The sequence below is a fragment of the Macrotis lagotis genome, chromosome 1 (genome assembly GCF_037893015.1).
Source record: "Macrotis lagotis isolate mMagLag1 chromosome 1, bilby.v1.9.chrom.fasta, whole genome shotgun sequence".
Taxonomy (NCBI): Eukaryota; Metazoa; Chordata; class Mammalia; order Peramelemorphia; family Peramelidae; genus Macrotis; species Macrotis lagotis.
In genome coordinates, this window is record NC_133658.1 from 851,949,429 (window position 1) to 851,976,125 (window position 26,697).

A 26,697-nucleotide genomic window follows, 5' to 3' on the forward strand; every position below is an offset into this window, starting at 1 on the left:
ATGGATAGAGCACCAGTCCTGGAGTCAGGAGGACCTGAGTTCAAATCCGGCCTCAGACACTTAATAATGACCTAGCTGTGTGGCCTTGGGCAAGCCACTTAACCCCATCTGCCTTGCAAGAACCTAAAAAATAACAAAAACAAAAACAAAAAACAACAACAACAACAACAACAAAAGAATGAAACTTCCCAGAGAAGAACCAGAGTTCAGTTGTGAGTACTCTGACTCTGTGACATTCCTGTACAAATAATGAGGGCAGTGAGACAATGCAGAAGGGGCTATAGCCTGGTATCTTTGGTTAGTGGGTTGACAAGGAAACATATTCCATCTGATTTAGAAGTGGCATGGGAATCTGGGATAGAGGGTAGGTACTCTTGTGCGTAGTTTGGGGGGAGAGGGAATGTTTTTCCTGGTTATTTAACTATTTTATTTTATTAAAGACAAATTCCTAATGGTTTACTACATCGAATTTGCCTCCATCTATGAGAAAATGCAATGAATAGGGAAGTCAAAGATTTTTGACTAGACACTAACTCTAAAAAGCACCTTAAGAGTTGTGTAATTCTCTATATTGAGGGAGACCCTCAAATTCTGAAAAATATTTTGGTACAAAAGTCAGGTATTATTTCAAAAAAAATCTTCCTGAAAGGGTAAAGAGCTGGGCCCTTCCTTCACTCCTTCTGCCTGGGAGCATGAAGCCTCGCTTTTTAATCTGTCGCCTCTGAAAAGTGTCTCTGTATTTCGTCAGGGCAGCACATTCAATTCAGCCAACGTGTTCATTTCGAGATCAATACTGTCATAACCAGGTTGAAAAATTAAATTATTGTAACTTTATTTACATTTCTTAAAAGTACTGTGAAAATTATTCCTAACCGGGACCTAATCAATGTTAGAGACTAAAAATATGCCACTCTGCACAGCTCTCTCAAAAGATTAATGTACATTTTTTTACAAGAAATTAGTAGCTTAATGAAGTGGATAAAAACGCTGTCACCATTTTTATTGGCTCTAAATTGCATAGTAGTAGAGGTACAGTAAGTGCCTCCCTCACATATAATGACATAATGAGTCATGACTCTAGCTGGAAGGCCAATTTGCCCTTAACTGACACAAAACCAGGGAATTAACATCCCACTCATTCCGAGCCAATATCAGACGCATTATTACATCTCACAGCAGGGCTGGTAACGAAAACTCTTAACTGTAGAAATATTGATCTATTCTTCTTTGAAATGATGAAATGTATGTACGTATGTGTGTTTTAAAAGAGTATCTTAAGTTATTTGATTTTGTGAGAGAGGCAATTTGTTGGGGGGACAAAAGTGGGGTCCACCTTCAATGTGGAAAGTTTGGGGAGAGTTGGGGATTGCCAAGAAAAGAGAGTTAGAGACCTAAGCTCCAGCTCCATCTCTGCCACCGGTTAGCTTGGGAGGCATTGTGCTTCCCCGATTCTAGGTTCCTTTTCTCTTTTGTAAAATGAGGGGTTAAACTAGCCAATATCAAATATTCTAGGTTCTAAAGTTCTTTCCAGTTTTGGCATTTCTGTGTTCTACATTCTAAAATTGTTCTGTGGTCTCTTAATAAAAATGCTACTAGTAACAGCTTACATTGACGTAGTCCTTCACAGGTAACAAAGCGTTTTGACTTAAAGAAGTCATTCAACTATTAAGTGTCCAAGCAAGGATACTTTGACTTCAGGTTCAGGATCTTTACTTCCACTGTACCCCAGCTCTGACAATCTCTGATCCAAGGACCCCCCAGTTCTAAGATCTATATTGTAAGTCCCCTCCAGCTCTGATTTGCCATATTTTTAAGGCCCTTCCCAGCTATAACATACTACATTCTGAGATCCCCTTCCCTCTCTAATATTCTATATTTTAAAGGTCCTTCTGGCCATAAATTCAATGTTCTGAGGCCATTTCCAGTTCTCACATTCTGCTATAAAGGGTTGTCCAACAATAATTCTCTATGTTCTGAGGGGCCTTCCAATTTGAATAGTCTATGTTCTAAGGTCCCTACATTTTTGAATTTTCAGAAATGACTTGGGAAGCCTAAAATATTATATCCAGGCTACCAAAAAACTATTAAATGCCATCTATACTAAAGCATTCTTTGTAATGAGTACTGGGAACACCTGGAAAATTCCACCTATTGCTTCATTTCGATGCCTGTCACGATACCTGGAGAATGCTTTAATTAAATGTGCATCCACACAGGCCCATCAAACTCTAGGTCCTGGTGGAAATCCTTATCAGGCCTTTGAATGGTAAAGTAGGATTTAGCTTCTTAATGCATCTCTATGTATTAAAATGCTACCTTGTCATTCAAGGCCCAGGAAGCTTTCCCTGATTTCGCCAGCTGATGGTGATCTCTCCATTTTCTTAACTCCCCCAACAATATATATTTATCTGTATTGTATTATACTTATTTGTATACGTATCTCATTTCCCCAATAAATCTGTATGATCTTTGAGGGAACTGGCTATCTTATTTTTCTGCTTTTATTGCACTTGGTGCCTACCTCAGAGCCTTGAATGAAGTGGGTATTTATTTAATAAATGCTTATTAAATGAATATACAAACCCGGACCACAAGATCATCATGCATAAAAGCTTTCCATGGCTCCCCATTGCCCACATATATTATCTATCATTCTTAAAAACAAAGCAAGAATCAAATGTAATGCAACCACTCTGGGTCCCATTTTTGAGACCAAGGTTGAGGAAACTGAGGCTCAGCCAGATTAAATTACTTGCCAGAAGTCACATAGATGGAAAAAGGCAGAGTCGAAACCCAGACGCAGATCTTCAGACTCCAATCTGATGCATATTCTACTGGCCTGTCACTTACTACCAATGGGACCATGGGTCAATCACTTAACCTTGCTGGGGTCTCCATATAAAAGGATGAGGTCAGATTATTTGACCTCTGAGATCCTTTCCATCTTTAGATTTTTTTATCTCTGAGAGTTAAAGCTATGAACAAATTGCTTCCTTGAGGAAACTGAGGCTTAGAAAATGGAAGGTGACTCCCCCAAGGACTCATAGGTAATGTGGTAGAACTGCAAATCAAACCCAAAGCCTCTGACTCCCAATCCAACATTCTTCTCATGACACCATTATAAAAGCTAGGATTGAAGCCAGTTCCTTCCAGAATCAAGTCCTATGCTTTCTTTTTTTTTTTGTTTGTTTGGTTTGGTTTTTTGCAAGGCAAAGGGTTAAGTAACTTGCCCAAGGTCACACAGCTAGGTAATTATTGTGTCTGAAGCCAAATTTGAACTCAGGTCCTCCTGATTCCAAGGCCAGTGCTCTATCCACTGTGCCACCTAGCTGCCCTCTCTATGCTCTTTCAATAATACCATGCTACCTCTTTCTACTATCATGATTAAGCATGGTGGGCTTCAAGTTAGATCTTGAAAAAATCATGGACAAAGAGTAATTGAAAGAATATTGAGAAGTTATAAAATACTGAAAATGAGTGGGGTAGTTTAGTGTATTGGAGAGATCCCCAGCCTTAGAGTTAGGAGATTAGTTAGTTCTAGGATCAGTTTGACCACAATTTCATTATCCATATGACTGTGCATGTACAAATACTCATTTCATTGGCCCTAAAAGTAAAATGAGAGGGTGGGTACAGATCATCCCTTCCAATTCTAAGTGTCTTCTAATCTTTGTCCTTAAATGCTATCACCAAAGCAGAATCAGTTCTGAATTCTTGAACTGAACTATATGTCAAAAACAAATAACTGGAGACATTTGCTGCGCTGTCCTTGACAGCTCCCCTCTCTCTGCTCTCCCTGCTATCACAGAGCATGGAAACTAGGGTTTATAATAAGACAAGCCCTAATGAATGAATGAAACTCTGTACCTCCCAATCCAACTACATCTGCTTCTCTGTTGTTTCAAACTCAATCCAATTTGACAAGCATTTATTGAGTGTTACTTATGGGCCCCATGCTGCTGAAGAGACAAAAGAAGTCTAAGACATGGGCACTTAAAATAATAATAACTATCTATCTATCTATCACTCATAGAGACAAGCAGCCTGAAATAATGGATAACGGACCAGCCTAGGAGTCAGAAAGACATTCCAACTCTGACATTCTATGCGATGAGGCTCCTCATACCCTTGATATTTTATGTTCTAAGAACCCTTCCAGTTCTGACCTTCCTTGTTCTATACGCTACTCCTTCTACCTCTATTATCCCATATTATGAGATTTCTTCCTCCTCTAACATCCTGGGTTTTAATGTGCCCTGTTTCTGACTTAACCTGTCACTGCATCTCTAAGATTATATGTTTACAGATATTTGAACCATCTGCATTGGTGGAGAGAGTTTCCACATCGGGAGTTCCCTGCAGGGATGAAATCACAGGTCTGGACTCCTTCAAAAATATGTGTTTCACAATGAATCACAGGCATTAGAACTGGAATCTCAGAGACCATTTTATTTGGATCCTATATCAGCCTTGGAAGACGGTTAAAAAAAATTATATTCCCATCTTTTAGAGATGAAACTGAATTCAGAAAGATTGCATGGCCTTTTCCATGATATCATAGGTCATCAGTGATCAGAGTTGGGACCCCAACCAAAAATAGGGCCTTGAACATGACAGACATATTTGTATAGAGTTTTAAGGTTGGCAAAGTCCTACATATGGATTAGCTTATCTTACTTAGGTCCAAACTTTCCCCTGAAATTCCTGCCAGATACCCCTGAACACAGTGTGCCCTTCCCCAAGCTCTAACATAGTTCTCTTTTTTATGTTGTCTTATCCCATTAGAATGTAAGCTCCTCATTCTGTAAGAAATCATGAGGGATGAAGTTCTGTAAGAAATCATGAGCTATGGGGCAACTAGGTGGTGTAGTGGATAGAGCACCGGCCCTGGAGTCAGGAGGACCTGAGTTTAAATCTGGCCTCAGACACTTAATAATTACCTAGCTGTGTGGCCTTGGGCAAGCCACTTAACCCCATTGCCTAGCAAAAACCTAAAAAAAAAAATCATGAGCTAGGTGGCACAGTGGATAGAGCACCAGCCCTGAAGTCAGGAGGACCTGAGTTCAAATCTGACCTCAGATACTTAATAATTGCCTAGCTGTATGACCTTGGGCAAATCACTCTTAACCCTATTGCCTTAAATTTGAAAAAAAAATTAATTAAAAAAAAGGAATCATGAGGAACAGGACTGGAAAGACATATGAACTGATGCTAAGTGAAGTGAGCAGAACCAGCTCATTGGTACACCCGAACAGTAGCATTGTATGATGATCAAGTATGATCGTGTCAGCAGTACAATAAGCAAAGACATTCTAAAACCCTGGTGATAGAAAATGCCATTCACATCCAAAAAAGGAACTATGTAGTCTGAATACAGACCAAAACATACTATTTTCAATTTTTTTAATTTGTTTTATGTATTATGGCTTTTTCCCTCTCATGATTTTCCCCCTTTTTAATTTGATTCTTCTTTCACAATATGATTAATACGGATATATGTTTACCATAATTATACATGTATAACCTATATTAGATTGCTTTCTATAAGGGGGACGGGGGAGGGAAGGAGAAAGGAAGAAAAATGTGCAACTCAAAACCTTACAAAAAATGATTGTTGAACCTGTTTTTACATATAACTGGAAAGTAATATTAATTTTTAAAAAAGAATGTAAGTTCTTGAAAGTAGGGACTGTCTTTTGCCTCTTTTTGCATCTCAATTTCTTAGCACAGTGTCCAGTCATAGTAGGCACTTAATAAATGTTCACTGAATGAATGAATGCTGTCTTCCCACATTGGAATGTAAGAAACTAGAAAGCAGGGATTGTCTTGCTTTCCTTGCATTTGTATCATGAGCACTTAGAGCAATGATAAGCAAAATGGTAGACCCTTAATAATGTTATTTGATCTGAGCTTCAGGACAATTCTGTGAGGTAAACTGAGATTGATGATTTGGGCAAGCAGCCAGGTGGTGCTGAACGTAGATTCAGAGGGCCTGGTTTCAAATACCAGTGCAACAGCTTAAAACCTGTGACCTTGGAAAATCCCTAATGGTTCTGGGCCTCAGTTCCTGCATAGGTAAAATAATAGAATTAGGCTAGATGATCATAAAAGTTCCCATTGATATAAATCAACTTTCCAACGAGCCATCTGGGGAAATCCCAGTGTGAAGCCTACCTGCACCAACCCAGACCAGCCACTGGGTCCCTGGAGGACCGAGGGGTTAAGCTACTTGCCCATAACCATTCACTTAAAGAAAACAGCATTTACATCATGCTTTAGGGTTCATAAAATATTTTCACAAATAATATTTCATTTAATCTTCACAAAATACTAAGGAAACTGAAGCAGACAGAGGTTAAGTAACTTGTGCAGCATCAGACATCTAGTAAGTGTTTGAGGTTGGATTGGTCCTCTGGATAATCTTAGACTTGGAGTTGGGAAGACCCGTGTTCAAAGCTGTCTTACCAGCTATGTTCTTAAAACCCAGGCCCCCAAAACACTAGCTCTGCTTTAAACTATATGTCTTCCATGTAAGAACCAGTTCATCTAAGTCAATTCAATTCAATTCCAGAAGCATTATTTTTGTAAGTGTCTACTACATGCAAATGACTCTATTAAACAAGTGGCATGCAAAAACAAAACAAAACCAAAAAACACAGTCTCAGTTCTCTAGGAACTAACATTCTACTGAAAGAATACATTTGTTCAAGCAAATAAACAAATATGATACAATTTGTGCAGGGAGAGAAGACTAACTCTAAAAGGGAACAGGGCAGGTTTTCCAAAGGAGGTAGCATGGAAGCTGAGCTGGGAGGGAAAGGAGGGATTCTAAGAGGCAGAGATGAGAAATGAATTAAGGAGAGATTCATGAGAGTGGGTACCAGGGATTGATTTTTTTTGAAGGGAGGAGCGCAGAAATTCATGAATAAGTGTGCCAAAATGTGTAAATGGGTGGAAGAACCAAGCCCATTTGGAGGTTGGAGATCTCTTGAAATGTTAAAGTAACACTTAAAGAGCTCATTTTATTCTTCATGACATATGCTCATTTATTGCTTTTAACCCTGCTCTGCTTCCTTTAGAGAGGCAACTTGGAGTAGTGGATATAGCATTGGCCTTGGAGCCAGGAAAATCTGCATTCACATCTTACTTCAGACACTCCTAGATGAGTGATCCTGGGCAAGTCACTTAACCTCTGTGAGCGTCAGTTTTCCTATCTATAAAATAAAGGGATTAGCTTCAATGACTTCTAAAGTCTCCTCTAGAACTAAATCTAGATTCTCTGTCTTCACATGCATGTGGGGAAGAATCAGAAACTGGAGAAGAGTATGTAATCTGTATTGGCTGTTGTGGTTCCTCATTGGAAAAAAAAATCACTCAATGTCTATTGGCTTGTTTGTGCCCATTTTCCATAAGAGAGAGGCTGAAGCTCATAGAAGGTAGGGTTGGCATCACATAACTGGTTATAAAATGTGGCACAAGTCCATAGAATGTACTACAAAAGCAAACTGTCAGTCTAAGCAGTCACTTTCTTCTAGTTAACAAGGCCTTTTCCCTGATCCAAATTGTGTCTTTAGGTGGTTGATTTCATCTTTGATTGAAGACCTACACTAAGGGAAGGTGGGGGGGTAGCTTATGACCTCCCAAAGCAGCACATTCCACTTTGGGACAGTTCTAATTGTTAATCCCCCCCCCCACCATGTCTCATGCTGAAATCTATTTCTCTGTAGCTTTTCCCCTGTTCCTGGGGTCAAAAAACAAAAATACAAGACTAACCCCTGTTCCACAAAATTTAAATTTTAAATACTTAAAAATAGGGGTGATGCCCTTACTTCATATAAATCTTCTCTTCTCCAAACTAAACATTATTTAGTTCCCACAATAAAATCTTGAATGGCATGGTCTTCACTTCCCCTACCATTCTGAACTCACACTAGTTTGTCAGTGTTCTTCATTCTTCATCACTGTATTATACTGTTGAAATCAATTATACTGACTGAGCTCAGGGTCCACTAAGACCTCAAGGTCCTTTTCATAAAAGCCACCATCAAGTCCTGCCTCTCTTCTTAATTCATTTTTCATCACCATGTTTTACTGCTGAAGACACTTGCACTGAGTTCACAGTAGACTTAGTGGGGTCCACTAAGACCCTAAGGTCCTTTCATAAAAGCTACATTCAGGCCCTGTCTCTCCCATCTTATGCTTGGGAAGTTGGTTTTTGGTATAATTGTAGGAGATGGCTTTGATATAATTGTAGGAAAGCAAATTCTACCACTTACTATGTGATGTTTGGTAAGTCATTTCTAAAAGAACTGGAGTAGATACCTTCTGAGGGTCTTTGACCCCAAATTTACATTTATCCTTATGAAATTTCATCATAGTTTGACCCCATTGCTCCAGCCTAGTCTTCTTAATTCCTGACTATTGTTCAGTATGTTAGCTATTCCTCCTAGATGCAGGTTGCTTGTAAATGTAATGAACATGCCTGCTATGCCTCTGTCCCAATCACTGATTAAAATGATGAATAGCAAAAGGCCAAAGACAGTTTCCCAAGGCAATCCACTGGAGCCATCCCTTGGGAGAATCCACACTCGGTATTCTCTCCTCTCCGTCTGTCTGTCTCTCTATTTATGTATGTCTGTGTGTTTCTCTCCCTCTCTCTGACTTTATTTCTCTGTGCCTATCTATGTCTCTCCCTCCCTCTCTTCTCTATTTGTCTCTGTCTTCCTGTTTCTCAATATATGTCTAGCTTTCTTTCTGTCTGTATCAGTCTCTCCCTCTCTTCTGTTTCTCTTTTTCTGTCTTCTATACTTCTGTGTCTCACCCTCCCTCAATTTGTCTTCCTCTGTGTTTCTCTCTGTTTCTGTCTCTCTCTCACTCACTCTTTCACATCCACACAAACACACAAGCACACACATGTGCAGGCGCACCCACATAGTCCTACCAGCTGAGACTGGATTAAGGTATAACTGTGAAGGCCAGTACTTTCCACGATGGCAGTGCCTTTCCTCATATAGCCCCATTTGAGATCCAGGAACCTGGTCTTCCCCAGGTGCAGAGGGTTAGCTGTTCACAAAAAGGACTGGGGGAAGCAGCCCAGATGGGGACCAGAGAAGTAACAGCTCCACTTTTTGTGTCCTCTGCCTCAGAACCTGAGGAGACTGACCAAGGTGATAAAGTGGGTCATCTTCCAAATCACTAGACCATGTTAGCTCCACTGACATGGAGGACATTTCGGGCTAGCCCGGGCTTGGTTACACAGGCAGCTACTGCCATACTATATTAAAATAGATTTCAGAGGACTGCTTCCCTCATAAAAGAAAAAAGGCTGAATCTGATTAACTTTCACACAGTTATGACTAAAGTAAGAAGGAAAATAGCCATGGTTGCAGTAGAATTGTTGTACCTAGAAGTTCCTGGACTGTAGAAAAAAAAAAACACCCAATCAAGTCTATGGCTTAGAGGTGGCCATTTCCTATAAGTGTGATTGGCTAAAGCTAATTCAAAGAAGAAAAAAATGGGACTTAAATCAAATATCACCTCCAACAGGAAGTCATTCTTGATTTTCCTGTTCCATTGCAACAGTGGACCTCATGTTGTATGTTTGTGTGTCTTTAATGACTTCATTATACAATTGTGTATTAGAATTATCTATGTTTCTGTCTCTCTCTTGCTTCTGTTACAGTAGTGCCAAAAAAGACTATATTATGGAGAACTCACACAGGGCAAGAGTTCTCAAAGAGGTCAGAAGAAGCAATACTGGGATACCCTGAAGGTTTCATTGAAGAACTTTAGAACTGATTGCACCACGTAGGAGACACTGGCCCAGGACCACCCAGCCTGGTGTGCCCTCATCTTAGAGAGGGCTGCACTCAAGAATGGAAGCAACTCAAAGGAAACACAACATTCCTAAGTTTTAGAGTACCTGCCCCAGGTGTTCACCTGGACTATTTGTGCCCAACCTGTGGTAGAGCATTCCAAGCTCATATTGGTCAGATTGGCCAGTCAGACTCTTGTCTCAAACATAGTGATGTCATTTTGATCTTCTTCAATGATGAAGGACAAGAGCCAACCAGTGGCCCCTGCAAGGCCTGAGACCATGGGTGATGTGAGCTTGGTAGCTCCTCAGGTCCTAGGATGTTTGTACAGCCACAGGTGGTCCATCCAGCAGGCACACATTGAACAAAAGCATTTAGCATCATACTATTCAGGAAACGGGGGGGGGGGGGGAGCCAGGAAGACACAGGCCTTGTGCTTGGGGACTTCACTGTGAAGTGACAAAGGCCAAGTGGTACCAAGAAACTAGCAAGAGAGCACAAAAACAGATGGCGGCTAATATATCATGAACCATGGCAAAATCCTGGATAGAGGTTGTGAGGCCAAGGAGAGAGTTGCCAGGATGGACTTTGATCTGATCCACAGCTGCCAGAAGCATCATCATAAGCCACAGGACTGACTTTGTCACTCTCCTACTCAAAAATTTTCAGTGGCTCCCTACTGTCCCTGCAACAAAATACAAACTCCTTAGTCTATCATTCTATTATCCCAATCTGGCTCCAGCCTATTTAACTCCCCTCCAAAATACTAGCAGTAGGGGCAGTAAGTAGTACAATGGATAGAGCACTGGTCCAGGAATCGGGAGGACCTGAGGTCAAATCCAGCTTCAGGCACTTAATGCTTATTTATCTGTGTAACCCTGGACAAGTCACTTAACCCCACTGCCTTGCAAAAGCCAGAAAAAAAATAGTAGCAGTATATGGTTAGTAGAAATATAATTTGGGGAGTACATGAAATCATACTGAGAGGAACATAATGTTTTCTGTTTGGGGGGTCAGATTTTTTGGCGGGGGGGGGAGATCATTGTCTTTATACTCCTGAAGCTTAAACAATGTCTGGTACAGGGTAAGTAGTAGGTGCCTATAAAATGCTTGATGAATTTAACTGAATTATATAAAAGTGATAACTCTAGTTATTAAATGGTTTTAGGATTTAGGAGTCACAGTGGAGAGAGTGTAGAATTAGAAGCTCCAATTCTGCCTCACTTACTAGTTTCAGAGCAGATGGACTGATTAGCATGTCCTATGGGATGAGCTACCTTCTGGGGTTGTTGGGAGGCTCAAATGAGATATTGGTTAAGGCCTTAGCACATCGCTTCTTACAAAGTAGGTACTATAGAAACACTAGCTGCTGCTATTATTGTTGTTGTTAGTTTGAAGTCTTGGGTCACCGAAACAGGGCATCCCTCCTCCTTGTCCTCCCTTACCTAATAGCCAACTATTCATACTTTCCCTACCCTAGAGGCAAGTCACTGAAACCTCTCTGGACCTCAATTTCCTCATCTGTAAAATGGGTATCAATCATAATAGCACTTGCCTCCCAAGGTTGCTGTGAGGATCAATTGAGTGATCATATGTAAAATGCTTTATAAATCATAAAGTGCTATAGAAATGCTAGCCATTATTATTCTCAAATTGGATATGAGAGACAGAAGACCAAGCCCCTAGGCCCAAGTCTACTTCAGTCATTGCTGAACAGTATAATCTTGGGCAAATCTCTTCTCCCCTACTCTAGGCCTCAGAAATATGAAGAACCAAGAAAACAGTATACATAATGCTATAACAATGTAAATGGAAAGAATGACAAAAAAGGAAACCACAATGTCCTATCTCTAATAGCTGTGTCTATTTGGGTCACCTTGGGCAGTTCACTTAGCCTCCCTGCGCCTCAGTTTCCACAACTGTAAAATAAGGCGCTTGGACTAGATGGCCTCCAAAGTTCCTTCCAATTCTAAATCTATGGTTCTTGAACCCAGAGTAGTTATAATCATCAAATTTGGCCCCAAAGAAAAGAGGGGAAAAAATGTATCTCCTTTCTTTCCTTAATAGAAATGGGGGACTATACAAAGTCAGACTGTGGTTGATGAGATGTTGACTGGTTTTGGTTTTGATTTTGGTTTTCTCTTCTCTTTATTGATGCTGCTGAACTGCTTTTTTAAATTTTTTTCAGGGGTGAGAAGGGGAGAATATATTTGGACATGAAAGTGATGCAAAAACAAAAGATTCATTAAAATTTTTCTAAGAAAAATGACCTCCAGAAAGAGAAAATGGCAATTTACTGCATTTAGAAAAGCAAAAAACAAAAAAACCCTAGGGTAGGAAAAGTATGAATAGTTGTAAGGAAGAACAAGGAGGAGGGATGCCCTGTTTCAGTAACCAAAGACTTCAAACTAACAGCAATAATAATAGCAGCAGCTAGTGTTTCTATAGTACCTACTATAGCAATGTGCTATGGCCTTGACAAATATCTTATTTGAGCCTCCCAACAACCCCAGAAGGTAGCTCATCCCATAGGACATGCTAATCAGTCCATCTGCTCTGAAGGTTAAGGTTGTGTTCATACCAAACTAATTGTCTATTTCAAATATTCATTCACCTGTCTGCACTTACCACAAGAGATGTTCAGGTTTGTGTGTATTATTTTCAGACTTAAGACTCTTAAAATGGTAGCTAAGGCACTCAGGAGATAGCACATTAGCACTACTGGGCCCCTGGAGGAGTAAAAAAATGAAACTTGTTCTCTTTTCCCTGGAACATTCAGTCACTTTCCATGTCATCTTCCACAGCTATTTTCTCAATTTTCTCTCAAGCATACTTGAAGATGAAGTGATGGACCTCTATCTTACAGGAAGCTCATTAGCATTCATGTTTGCACAATAAAACCCAAGGTAGGAATTGTGGAGAATTTGAGAAGGCTGAGACGATTAAAGAAAGACAAGATCTTTGGAAAGGCAAATGGATGTCATAGATTCAGAGTTATGGAACATAGGGTAATGGAAAAACATTGGACTTAGAACTGGGAATCCAGGATCAGAATGGGCTCTGCATGACAATGGGCAAGCCACTCTATGTCTCTAAGCCACAGTTTCATACTAAAGAAGGAAGGAAAGAAGGAAGGAAGAGAAGGGAGGAAGAAGGGAAGATTAGAAGGGGGAGGGAGGGAGGGAGGGAGGGAGGGAGGAAGGAAGGAAGGAAGGAAGGAAGGAAGGAAGGAAGGAAGGAAGGAAGGAAGGAAGGAAGGAAGGAAGGGAGGGAGGGAGGGAGGGAGGGAGGAATGGATCTTCCAGGACTATTGTGAAGATCAAATTAGATATATTGCTTTGCAAACCTTACAGTACTATGTAATACTTGCCATGTCTAATCACACACAGTTCCAATAACATGGAAGCACTTTGGAAGGGCTTTGGTGCATGTCCAGTTTGTCTTCCAATGCACCTAATGCACCCCTACCTTGTGGGTTGGAATAGCCTCCTATGATTGGCCCATATTTTTAAAACTGGTCATATTGAATTAGTCACTCTTTTTCTAGCCATCCTATTTCGACCCACAAGGTAAAGATCCACAGCACCTGTGCAATGAACTGAACCAGTGAAAGAAGAAGTACTTTCTTTACCCTGCTCCTCTCTTTTTTACCCAAGTTTCAAGAAATGGGTCTAGGGATGCTTATTTCTGTTGTGCCTTGCTTGTTCTCCTCAGTTGCAGATGCAAGCTTCAGTGATCACCAAGGAACCAGGAGTTTGAACCATGGAAACCTTAGAACCAAGATTGCAACAGGTTGATAAAGACAAAAGTAAAACCATTTCCTCCTACCAAATCAGGAAAATGGCCTTCTAGTCTCTATTTGAAGATCCTCAAAGATGGATAATTCACTATCAGACCCCTACATGCTGTGCTCTTCCCCTTGAACCTACCAGGGTAAAGCAAGCACAGGATGGGTTCAGAATCATCCAGTACCAATTTTAAGGAACTTATGATCTAATCAACTCTCCTCTCTGGTTCTGTCTCTCATTTCTCTTCTGTCTCTCTCCCTCTCCTCTGTCTGTTTCTTGTTTCTCTTTGTCTCTGTCTCTGTCTCTGTCTCTCTCTCTCTCTCTCTCTCTCTCTCTCTCTCTGTCTCTCTCTCTGAACTGAGGTCCAAAGAAGGAATAGGATTTACCCAGGCTAGCACAGCATCTGGCACACTATTTAAAATGCCCATTGGCACTGATTTTGGGACAAGGGAGAGGAGCTAGCAAAAGATCCAGTTGTGGTCCTTTATCCATGATACACTCTCAAAGTGTCTATGTTATAGAATTGCAGGTTAACAAAAAAGATTTATGCTCTCAAACCAATGCTGATCCTGAGACCGAAATGCAAGGAAGTAAAAAAATGAAATAAAAGTTCTCTTCTGGTGTTCCAAGTTCAAGGCACTCATGGCTCAACTCTGATATTACCGAAGTAGAAATCTTAAGAACCCAAGACACTGAGAAAAATTTAAACGTGACAATGCTGCCACCTAGTGACAGGCAACACTAAGACTCCAGAACCAGCAACAGAATGAACAGTTATATATAGTTACCTAGCATCTGAGATCACAGGTTATTAGTGCTGAAATGGCTCTGAGAATTGAAAATGTCTCAGCTTAAGGAGACTTTAGAATTCAGGATATCTGAGACAAGAGAGACCTTAGAGGGGCGGCTAGGTGGCGTAGTGGATAAAGCACCGGCCTTGGAGTCAGGAGTACCTGGGTTCAAATCCGGCCTCAGACACTTAATAATTACCTAGCTGTGTGGCCTTGGACAAGCCACTTAACCCCGTTTGCCTTGCAAAAACCTTAAAAAAGAGAGAGAAAGACCTTAGAGCTGGCAGGGACTTTATTCAAAATCCTTTATATAAATAGAATTTGTTACAATTTTGAAAGAAAGGAACTCAAATCAAAACAATTCCAGGACTTGGGATGAAACTTACTGGCCCCCTCCAGAAAAAGAGCTGATGAACTCAGAGGGGTGGGATAGGGGAGCACTGCATTCTAGGGGATGGGGATGGTGATTGAGGGGGTGGAAGAGAAAAACAAAAGGAAAGAGACAGGAGAGGAGAGAAAGACAGAGTCAGAGAAAGACAAAGAATATTTGAGGATTTGTTTTACTTGAACATTCATGTTTGTAAAAGGTTTTGCTATACTTTTCATGCTTTCTCAGAGTGGGAGGGAGAGGTGAGAAAATGAGAATTAAGATCTTAAAAGAAATTTTGGTTTGCTTTAAGATCCTTGAGGGCAACAATTTTTTGCATATATTTATACTCAGGATGGTTAGCCCATAGTGTTTAAGAAATACTTCTGTAATTTTTTAAAAGCATTGATTAAGCTCCACTGATTGATTAAGTTCATATTGATTAATGTCCCAGACATCATCTAGGGGCTTCAAGATACCAAACAGTCCCTGGACTCAAGGAGCTTACAGTCTATGGAAGGCAAACAAAATGTACATAAAAAATTTAATTCAATGGTCAATGTGTTGATTTATTTTTGCTTGATTACAATATTTGTTACAAGGGAGAATTTTCACTGGAGAGCAGGAACTGGTGGGAGGGAAGGGGATGGAGGAAAAAGGAACATCGATATTTTAAAGAACAGAAACACTTGAAGAATTACACAAGAAGAAAAGAGTGAAGCTCATAAGGAGATAGAAAAGCAGGGCACTTTGCTACTATGTGGTTAATTTTAAATATAGTTTTTTAAAAACAAGCAGATGTTCAGCTTCATATACAAGAGTCTTTTCTGTGCACATTTGAAATGTTCATGTTTGTTGTTATTTGTTAAATTCATAATAGAAAACTTGAAAGAAAATAAAGTATAAAATAATTTCTGGGAAGAGATTACCAATTACTGGGAAGATGAATTTAGCCTTCCTGGAGGACAGGGCACTTGAGTTGAGCTTTGGAGGAAGTTAGATAATCTCAGGAATGGAAGACCTAATATATAGCAGACACAGAAAAAGGAGAACTGTCACACACAAGAGATAGAAGCAAATAATGCAGTTTGGCTGGAATAAAGAATATATAGAAAGGGAGTGATGTGAGATCAGCCTGGATAAATGAATGGAGCCAAAAGGCAGAGTTTTAAAGCCAGAGAAACAGATATCCTAGAAGCAAGAAGGAAGGAGCAATATGGTCAGAAGTGGAGGGGGGGTAGTCATTTTATAGTCATTTCTGACTCATCACAACTTGGCAAAGATACTGGAGTGGTTTGCCATTTCCTTCTCCAACTCATCTGAAAAATGAGGAAACTGAGGCAAACAGGGTTAAATGACTTTCCCAGGGTCACACAGCTAGTAAATGGCAGGTTGGATTTGAAATCAGGATGAAATGAGCCCAATACTCTGGCAACTATATATACTGGAGTAAGGATAGACTGGAGACTGAAACCAATTAGGAGAAATAATCTAGGCCAGGAGTGACAATGACCGGAAATACAGAAGCGGTTTTGTAAATGAACAGAAGTAGGCAGATATAAGATATTGCAAATATAGAAACAAAACTTGGCAACTAATTGTATATTAGTGATGAGAGCCAAGAGTGGAGATTGACTTCATTGCAAATCTAAGGTCTTAAAAGGATACCCTTCTAATCTCTAAAATGGGAATGTTAAAAGAGAAAGAATTGGGGGTTAGCAAGAGGATAGAGAATGAGTTGTTTTGATAAGTTAGTGATGTCTGCAGTATATATATATATATATATACACATACATATCAAAATGTCCAAAGTACTTGGTAATGTAGACCTGGAGCTAAGGAAAGAGACTGGGTTTGGATACAGATGTTCTCTTCTTCCATTAGTCTCTCTTGGTTAGCTTTCAAGGGTTTAATTATCCCTCCAAAAATGACTCCCAGATCTAGTCTCAATCTAAGACCCACTTCTGAGTTCTAGTCTCTAGTCACCAGCTGCTAATTGAACATTTTCAGATGGAATATACCTTAGGTATTTCAAATTCATCATCCTCAAAATAGAACCCATTTCCCCCAAAACCTCTTCTGAATTTCCCTATTTCTGACAAAGGCACCTTCATCCTTCCAAGTTACCTCAATATCAACTCCTCACCTCTCTCATCCCACATATTCAATGAAATGCCATCTGAATACAAATGACAGTTGAATCCCTGGGAGTTGAAGAGATCAACAAGAGAGTGAATAGCTCAAAATGCACAAAGGGTGGGAGAATAGTGACTCAGCAAAAGAGTTTGAGCAATGAGTAATAAAATGACAGGTAATAAAAAAGCAATCATAAATTTAAAAATAAAAATAAAGGAAAGAGTAGTCGGCGTCAAAGGCTACAGAGAAGTCGAGAATGACTGAAAAAAGTCAGATTTTGTCATCATTGATAACTTTGCAGAGAGCAGAGTTTCAGATTAAGGAGAAAGTGGGGAAGTGAGTTTCCATGTGGCAAGGGGGTAGTAGAAGAGTGACCTTTGAAGAAAAGACAGTGAATGTCAACTCAACTAACATTCTGTTTTCCAATGGGAGGGCCATGATATTATTCCGAAAGGATCTGCAAATCTATATGCACGCCAAACATTGTCATTTTGATCTTTATTTAGCTCCAACAAAATATGCGGCATGATTCAGTATAAGAAATAAACAAACATAGCTTCTGTAGAGTTTCACACATATATGTATTACTGTCTTTCAAATGTATGTAAATGTTGTGATTAATTAAAAAGACGAACTCATTTAAAAGTGTTTCTGAATTTGTTGTACCTTTTTATCATCATGTATTTTCTCAATCAATTGATTAATAAGATCATTTCTGACTCCTGGGGGGGGCATGATTTTTTTTTATGAGGATGCTTGGAACTTAAAAAGACTGAGAACCATTTCTCTGACATTCTATAATCTGGATGCCATATTCAAGACATAAGTTATCTTAAGGACTTGGAGAAACATTTGAGGAGGATAAGAGAAGCTTCAAGCTTGGTATAGTGGGAGCAGTGCTGTCCTGAAAGTCCCAGTATCCAAGAGAGTTAGAAAAGGTCACCCAACTACTATAATAGGACTTCCCACTATAACATCTAGGACAGATAACTGGTCAGACTCTGCTTGGACTTCCAATGAGGAGGAACCCATCCCTTATTGAGGTGGCTCATTCCACTTTTAGATAGTTCTCATTGTTAGTAAGTTTTTTCCAGTCATCAGGTCATCATTGCCTCTTTGCCACTTCCATTCATTGCCCTTGGTTCTGTCCTTCAGCTCTGACACTTAACTACTATGGACAAATAGGATCATAGGATCTTAACTACAATTCGATATCTCACCTCCTTTTCACCACTATGAAGCTCTTCGAATAACTGCTATTCTTGCTGCTTCTATTTTCTTGCCGGCCAGTCCTTTCTCAAATTCTTAGAAATAAGCTTCTGATTCCACCACTAAACTAAAATCACTCTCTTCAAGACTGCCAACAATCCTTTAACCATTAAATCCAAGTGCCTTTTATCTCAATACTCGATTTCCTTGATCTCTCCAATTTTTAACACTGATGACCACCTTTACCCCCACCTCCCCTTCCTGGATCTTAACTTTCTCCAGCTTCCATGATGTTGCTCTCCTAGTTCTTATCGGAGGATGTACTTTCCAGGATGTAAGATCTATTTTCCAGAAGTCGGTTCATCATCCATCTTCCACTCCCTAAGCATGAGCTTCCCCCAAGATTCTCACTTGAAGAGCTAAATATCCTCTTCTCATCACTCTATGCTCCCTACCTTGGTGATCTCATCAGGTCCCTTGAGTTTAATTATCATCTTTATGCAAATGACTGCCAAATCAATGTAACTGACCTTATTTATCTCCTGAGCTCCAGACTTAAATCAGCTACCTGATATCCCTGAATGAAGCTCCATGTGAATGTCCCATGAGTACCTCAAACATAACATGTCCAAAATGTTATCATCAGTCCATTTCTCTAAAATTTGTGTTTTCTGTTGAGGGGAAACCCATTGCAATCATCAAGGTTCATAATCTCAAAATCCTAGATTTTCCATCTCCTATGTTCAATCAGTTACTAAATTGTCGACTTTGTCTCTACATTTCTTTCTCATGTCTCACATGATCATTTCAAGTCAAGCTTCCATCATCTCTCATTTGGGCTATTGTTAAGTTTATGATCCAGCCATTCTGGATGCTATGCCTAAAGAGCAATAAAATTGGTCATGCCCTTTGACCCGGCAATACCAATATTAGGTCTATATCTCAAAGAAATCATTTAAAAAAACAGGAAGTTTCACATGCTCAAAAATATGTATAGCAGCTCTTTTCATAGAAGCAAAGACTTGGAAATTGAGGAATGGCTGAACAAGTTATGGTATATGAATGTAATGGAGTACTATTGTTCTATAAGAAATGAGTGGTCTTGGGGTGGCTAGGTGGCATAGCGGATACAGCACCAGCCTTGGAGTCAGGAGTACCTGGGTTCAAATCCAGTCTCAGACACTTGATAATTACCTAGCTGTGTAGCCTTGGGCAAGCCACTTAACCCCATTTGCCTTGCAAAAACCTAAAAAAAAAAAAAAAAAAAAAAAAAAGAAATAAGTGATGAGTGGTCTGACTAGAGAAACATGGAAAGAATTACATGAACTGATACTGAGTGAAGTGAGCAGAACCAGGAGAACATCATACACATTAAGGACAACCCTGACAGACCTTAGAAAATACCCAACACATTATAGAGTCTGAATGCATACTATGTTCACTTTTTAAAAACTCCTTTTATGTCTTTCCTTCCTTTCTCGTTTTTTCTTTTCCTTAGTTCTACTTCTTTCACAACATTTTTAATATGTAAATCTATTAAACACAAATGTAACATGATCAACTTTTACCAGACTGTTTGCCACCATGGGGAGGAAAGGAAGGGTGGTATAAAAATGTGGAACTCTAAGTCTGCAAATGTTTGAATGCTGAAAAAGTACCATTGCATGTAATATGGACTAAAATTTTAATTAAAAAAAAAAAACTTAATAGTCCATCTCCATCTCCAATCCATCCTCCACAAAGCTGCCAATATAATATAATCTTTCTAAGACCCAGGACTACCTGGAATTCTACACTTCCCCTATTCAAAAGAGGAATCTAGCCAATATTTCCCTATTTACTAGGGAAAAATCTTCAATCTAATTCTTAAGGTCCTCCAGAATAGGCCTCTAGGCTCCCTTTTCTGGCTTTATCTCATGTTACTCTTTGGTACCTTTTACCAAAAAAAAATATTTAATCAAAGCATATAGATGTTTCTCAGTCTTGGCATCCAATCTCCCACCTCCAAGCATTTGTCCAAACCATCACCATTGCAGGAATCAATTGGCAAATATTTATTAAGCACCTTCTGTGTTGGAGATGCAAATACAAGGAATAAAGCAAACCCTATTCACAGGAATTTACATTCAAAAATTCCAACTCAATAAATATTAAGCACCTACACTGGACTAGAAATTGTGCTAATGTTCTTGGAAAATGCTCTCTATCTCAGCTTCTCAGAATTTTAGCTTTTTCAACAGAGCATGATGGAGACAGAGCCATTGATCTGTTCAGATGATCTGAGAGTGAGTGACCAACTCCATTGGGAGTAAGACCAAGGAGGAGGAGGTGTCAGCTCCTATGTGAATTCTTTTCCAATACCAGTTGTGAGTGGTTCTCTCCCTCTTATTCATTGGTGTACTCATTATTTCCCTCCCAAGGGTTGGAAACTCCTTTAAGGACAAGGGTGTCCTTCTCTTGCAGCTAAATGGCACAGTGAATGGAGCTTGTTATTTGGAATTAGTTAGACCTGAGTTTGAATCCAACCTCAAACACTTACTAGGTATGTGTCCTTGTCACTTTCCTCATCTGCAAAATGAGGATTAACAGCATCTACCTTCCAAGGTTGCTGTGAGGATAAAATGAGAAATTTGTAAAGTACTTTAAAAACTTTGGAGCCCTACATAAATGTTATTGTTACTCTACAAACCTTAACTATTTGTTATTGTTTTAGGCTTGAAATATCAGCACCTAATATAAGACCTTGCACATTGTGTTTCATAAATATTTGTGGAATTGAATTTTAAACAAACCTTTGAGATAATCTATCCCCCCTCACTGTATGTAGGAGATATGGCGGCCCAGAGAAGCTTAGTGAGCTCATCAGATCCCAGAACTGATCACTGATAACACCAGGATTCAAACCCAGGTTCCCTGAATCCAGGTCAGGGCCTCTTCCCATCACAGAACTCTTCAGACTCCTCCAATAAACAGCAGAGTACTCTGAAACATTGAGTACTTGATAAAAAAAAAAAAAGTAGCAGAGCAAGAATCTTTTTGGACAAAAGTTGACTTTTAAGCTCCAGGAAGGGACACAAGTTGGGATCCAAACTAAGAAACAGTAGGAAGAACTTCATCAAAACTCCCACACCCAAATAAAAGCAGGTAATGCTGACCAGAAGCCCAAGGCCTGGACAGGATGAAAGACTGGCTGCCTCAAGGAGGCTTCCCGTGACAAGAGTATTCCTGTGAGTCATTCTTCCACAAGAGAAGTGAAACAAGTCTTCTGACTACAGTTGACCTAAATTTGGTAAAGGCACAACCTCTAGGCTTTTAGTTTCCTCATTTTTAGAATACAAGAGTAGAACAAGGATCGTCAGGATCTCATCTAGCACCCAATAGTATAAAACCACATCTCCAGATCCTGGGGTACTTGCTTCTCTAGAAAGCATCCTCCTGTAGGGTTATGGCATCTCCCTGCATCCCAAAGGTGATGGAAAGACTCTGAAGCTAAAGCCAAGTTCAACAGGACCACCTCAGCATGTGAGTCCAACTTCAGTCTGTATTGTCCTTTGCCATCCAAGAAGCAGAGCCAAGAACAAGCCACAACTTTTTGAGGCCAGGGTATAGTGGAATCAGAATATGGGTTTGAAGGCAAACTCTGCTATAGTTATTGCCTTGAGTACATCACCTGTACCATGGGGATGATTTTCAAGGATCAATCAAGATAATGTATGTGTGAACCTCTTTATGAACATTGAAGAACCACATAAAAAGTAATTATCAATATTGATCCCTACTAATAGAATCATAGTATAAATCCCTTCATTTTATTGGGAAAAAAAACTGAAGCTCAAAAAAATTAAATGACTTGCCCAGAGTCAAAACAACAGTTTTTTGTGTCTGGGGTGGGATTGAATTCAGGTATTCTTGAGTCCAAATCCAACATGATAGATCACTGTTGATACTCATAGTCCTCTCATCAGCAAGTAGCCAGAATATTTTTGGATTCATACCTTAAAGCCAGTTCAGAGGTGGAGTAAACATTTCTTTTTTCCTTTTCACAAGACTCCCTTTTCTTTCTTGAGATCACTCTATCCTACATCTACCAATGACAAGTGGGGACTGCTTAGATTCATGATGGCTAATTAAAGTTATTGCTCCCTAGTATGGTTCATAGGTTCTAAACCTATAAATGAAATAAGTTAGGAACCATACTAAAAGACAAAAATGCAACTTCCTCCTCCATCAACAAGGCTCATTACTGTCAAAAAAATTACTCAAATTTGGAGCAAATTGAAATAACAAGAAATTATCACCCAGCTACCCATAGCAACATGACTTACTGGCAATTTGTTCCTTTGAAGCTGTGATTTAATTTTTTTTCTATTTTTTGGAAGGCAAATGGGGTTAAGTGGCTTGCCCAAGACCACACAGCTAGGTAATTATTAAGTGTCTGAGACCGGATTTGAACCCAGGTATTCCTGACTTCAAGGCCGGTGCTTTATCCACTATGCCACCTAGCCACCCCTGCTGTGGTTTAATTTAAAGAGAAGGTAGACCTAATATAATTTATCCAGAGTACCTTAGTGAAAAAAAAATTTACATTAATTATTGTCCACACTCCCTGGGAGGTGAAAAGGTTCTACTATGCCAATTTTACAGATAAAACACCTGGTCCAAGTACAGAATAGTCCAGTGCTCTGTTCCCTCCAGCTGTTCCCCACTTCTTGAATACAGAAAGTCCCCTGTCCTTATTCATGTGTTGTTATGCCCTTTCAGTCTCCTTGACAGTAGGATGGGTTTCATTTAAGCTCTTTCATTGCTTCTAGTCTTTCTGAGATTCAAGCTGGAAGAGCTTGCTTATGCCAACTTAGGTTTCAGCTAGCCTTCAGTGGCCTTGTTCCTCTTCCTTCACTCACCTCCATCACATTTAGCTGCCAGCCCAAGTTCTCAGACTCTTGGGTCAAGGACTAGATTTAAGTTGATACAGTTTCAAACCTTCCAGAACTGACTTCCTGGGTCAAAGCCTCTCTCCTCTAGCTCTAGACTGGACCAAACTTCTATTATGCAGGTGATCCAGCCCTCTTAGAGCTTAACTAAGTCCCTGTTCTCCAGAGAGAACAAAATTCTGGCTTCCAAAAATATCTCCGGCTTCAGATGATTTTGCAATGGCCTTGCAGTCACCTCCCCCCCAAGTTGAGATCTCCATGGTTCTTGTTCAGTCTTACTCTTACAGCTATTTCTCTCAGCCCTGTTCAGTTTACCTTAAACATATTCACTAGCCACTTGGAGCTAATATTTTCCCAGCATCTCTCAGGACACTCAATTAGACACAACTTTCAATCCTCAACCCTAATCCTTCTCCAATCCTTCACTCTGCCTTGCAAAAATTAACTTTTTAAGATCCTACACTACAGGTTTAAAGATTTTTAATAGCAATAGCAATAAGAACAGAAAATTTCCATCACCAGATGATTCCATATTTGTCACTAACTAGTAGCTAATCCTTAGGGAAAAACACTTCCCCTAATCTTAGACCTATTTCTCCTTCTGTACAATAAGTGTGTTAGACTAAATGATCTTTAAGATCTCTTCCAGCTCTAAAATCTAATGTTCTTAGGAACCTTCTATTCAAGACTATATTTTAAAAGTACAAGCTGCCAAAGTAGCCCAAGCTTGAGCCTAAAAAATCAGCTCTCCATCTGCCTCCTTCACCTGTATAGTCCCACAGCTAGAAAAGACCTTCAAGAAATCTAAGTTAATTCCAACACCTGAATCCCCTATGCAACATCCCTGGCAACTGGTCATCTCCACCTCCTATTAACACTTAAACATCCAATTTGATTAGACTGCCCTTTTCTGTGAAGGATAAAACATCTTCTCAGAAACTGTCTACTTCTTTGTCCTCAGAATAAAACCAGTCCCTGATAAACAAGAAGACTTCAGAGTCAGAAACAAATACCCTGGGTACCAGAGAAATCAGGTTAGAGGTAGTTATGAAAAAGAGATATTAAAAAACAAACAAAAAGAACAGAGGCTAACTATGCTCAATTTCACATTGCTTTCCTTCCTCATAGACATGTCTTGAAAAGGTTTGCATGAAGGTCAAGGTCAAATGACTATCACCATCTCCCCTAGAAATTCAGATGATTTGCCACCTGTGAATGAAAGAAGCTGGTACAAGATGGAATGGAAACTAAAATAAATGTCAAGCAGGATTACTCCAAAACTAAGGGTGCTTTCTGGCAATGGTGAGGTTAGGCAAAAACTTCTCGGTCTGAATAGGCACAGGCACAATTTGGCAAGCACAAAAACCTATCATGAAAGGAATGATGTATAAGGGATTCCAAGTGGGAGGACAGGTACAAAGACTCCAGAGCATTAGTCTAAGGAAACACAGAGCCACAAGACTCATGGTGTTCTTGGAAAAAGAGAACAGAGAGAGTAGATAACCCATCTTCTTTATCTTATGCAAATTAGAAAACCAGATCTTGGAGTAAAGACATTTATTGATACCCATTTGATATAGTTCAGTGAAAGAATCTATAAATATAAAAGCATTTTTTTCTTTTGGATATCACCATGGTCCATGTAAATACTCAACAATCAGAATCATCTGCAGAAAGCACTCCAAGTCTCACTGTTAGGCTTACAGAACTTAATATACAGATTTAATATAACAGTGGCACTTATGTACTCAAGTGGTCCAGTGGCTTTTGAACATAGAACTATTGGGCATCTGGAGGAAAACAATATGCAAATTTCAATCAAATGAAAAGATTTCAACCACCATCAAGAAAACAATCAAGAATTAATAACGTAGGTGAAGAAAAGTACCACATTTGACACTTGGTGTCAGAATACTGGAGACAAGAATGTAAACCAAACACAGGCTTGGGACCACACACTCTCTCTCCCATTCCCAAACAGACCGCAGTGAACCCAGCATGTTAACAAGTTTTTGAAGCCCTCTGGATCTGTCTGGCAAACAGCAGCAGCTGGAAATACAGACATTTATTATCTGAGAAAAAAATAAACATACATACATGCATATATATATGTGCATGTATATATGTATATGTATATATTTTGCTCCTATCAGGGTGGCTAGAATAAGGTTAAGGAAGGGTGAGCTAAATGTTTCCATGACATGATGAGCACTTCTTCCTCAGAAGAGTGAAATATTAAGTCGAGTTAAAAATATCCCCTTGGTTACATTAAATCCTGATCATGAAAGTAAAAATTGCGGTCATCCATCATCTTCAGGAGAGAGAAAACAAGCCATTCTGGTGCCCAAAACTCAAGTGCAAAATTTCTCTAGAGTCTGAAAGCTTTTTCCTCAATACTTTGGAGAGATGGGCAGCTGTGGTTGAGCCCTGCTTTCCAGTTGCCAAGGTTGGATTCTCTTGCATTTCTTCAAGAAGGAAGAGGGAAGTGCCTTTCAATGCAGTCACACTGAATGTCTTGAGTTAGAGAGCAAGTGCATTAGTGGATTGGTTCTCAGTGTGTGGTGTCCACCATTGGAATTGGAGAGGCAGTGTTAGCACTCAAGCAAGGCAGGGTATTTTAGACTAATCAAATGACAACTTAGGTGAAGCTTGGGAGAAAATCAGTCTTTTTCATTATACTCAACTGGCAATCACTGAAACTCTCCATTGAAAGGAGGAGTTTAACTTGCTTTTGTCTCCAAGTCTGATATACTCAAACTACTAAAGGAGGACTCAAAAGAAGAAACACACACACACTCAAAAAACCTGGAGTTTCCAATGTTAACTTCAGTGGCCTCAAGTGTTCTTTTTTTCATTTTTCATTTTTCTGCTTTTTGCTTTTTTGTTTTTTTGTTTTTTTAAGAAACAGTAGCTTCAGTTGTGCAACACCAGTTGGAAGGGCCTTTATCCAAATTAGAAAACAAACCCCTCGATCCACTGGAACTGGTACCAGATTTCCACGAACCCCAGCTAACGCTGGTCCTGTTGCATACGGCATCTGACTCAAGGTTGGAGAAGGGGCCAGGGAAGAGCTCCGTAGCCCACATTGCCACTAGACAGCATTTCTCGGGGCGCCATTGTGAGTCACCGCTTTCATGGCACAGGGGTTGACTTGATGGCTGCAGGCTCTGTGAGAGGTCACACCTACCTCAAAAACTTCGTGAATAGCTTTGCGGAAACAGTGGAAGTTGTAGTCTATTAAACCTGCAAGAAGAAAAGAGAAGATTCCTCCTAAATGCCAATTGTGAGAGTGTTTGTTAAAACTTATATCTGGAAGAGGGAGGGGGGAAAAAGGCAAGATGAATAAAAGCAGACACAAACAAAAGAAAACTTCCCAGAGCTCTTCTTGTCTACTATTTCAGAAATGTGTCGGGTTCACTATTTTAAAAACAGAGTAAAGTACACCAGACTCACAGAAGACAACCAGCTTCTCATTATATGGACTCCACTACTCAACTGTCACAACCACACGCAAATCATAGGCTCTATAAAACAGGGATTCAGCTGTCCATACAGCTTTAGAAAAGTGAACTATCCTTACCAAACTTTGCACAATTAGAAAACCCTTTTCTATCCTTGATAGCACTGAAGAACACGGAAAAGTCAGTATATTTTTCCAAT

At 39.7% G+C, this 26,697-nt stretch overlaps 1 protein-coding gene across 1 annotated transcript in view; it reads right to left on the reverse strand.

Annotated features, from left to right (window-relative positions):
* Positions 1 to 17,033: 17,033 nt before the first annotated feature.
* RRAGC (Ras related GTP binding C) overlaps positions 17,034 to 26,697 on the reverse strand; it is a 29,223-nt gene continuing 19,559 nt past the window's right edge. Inside the window, exon 7 of the mRNA XM_074217584.1 lies at positions 17,034 to 26,280. Within this exon, the coding sequence (XP_074073685.1) occupies positions 26,129 to 26,280 (152 nt within the window). The 3' untranslated portion in view covers positions 17,034 to 26,128. The remainder of the gene's footprint in view (positions 26,281 to 26,697) is intronic.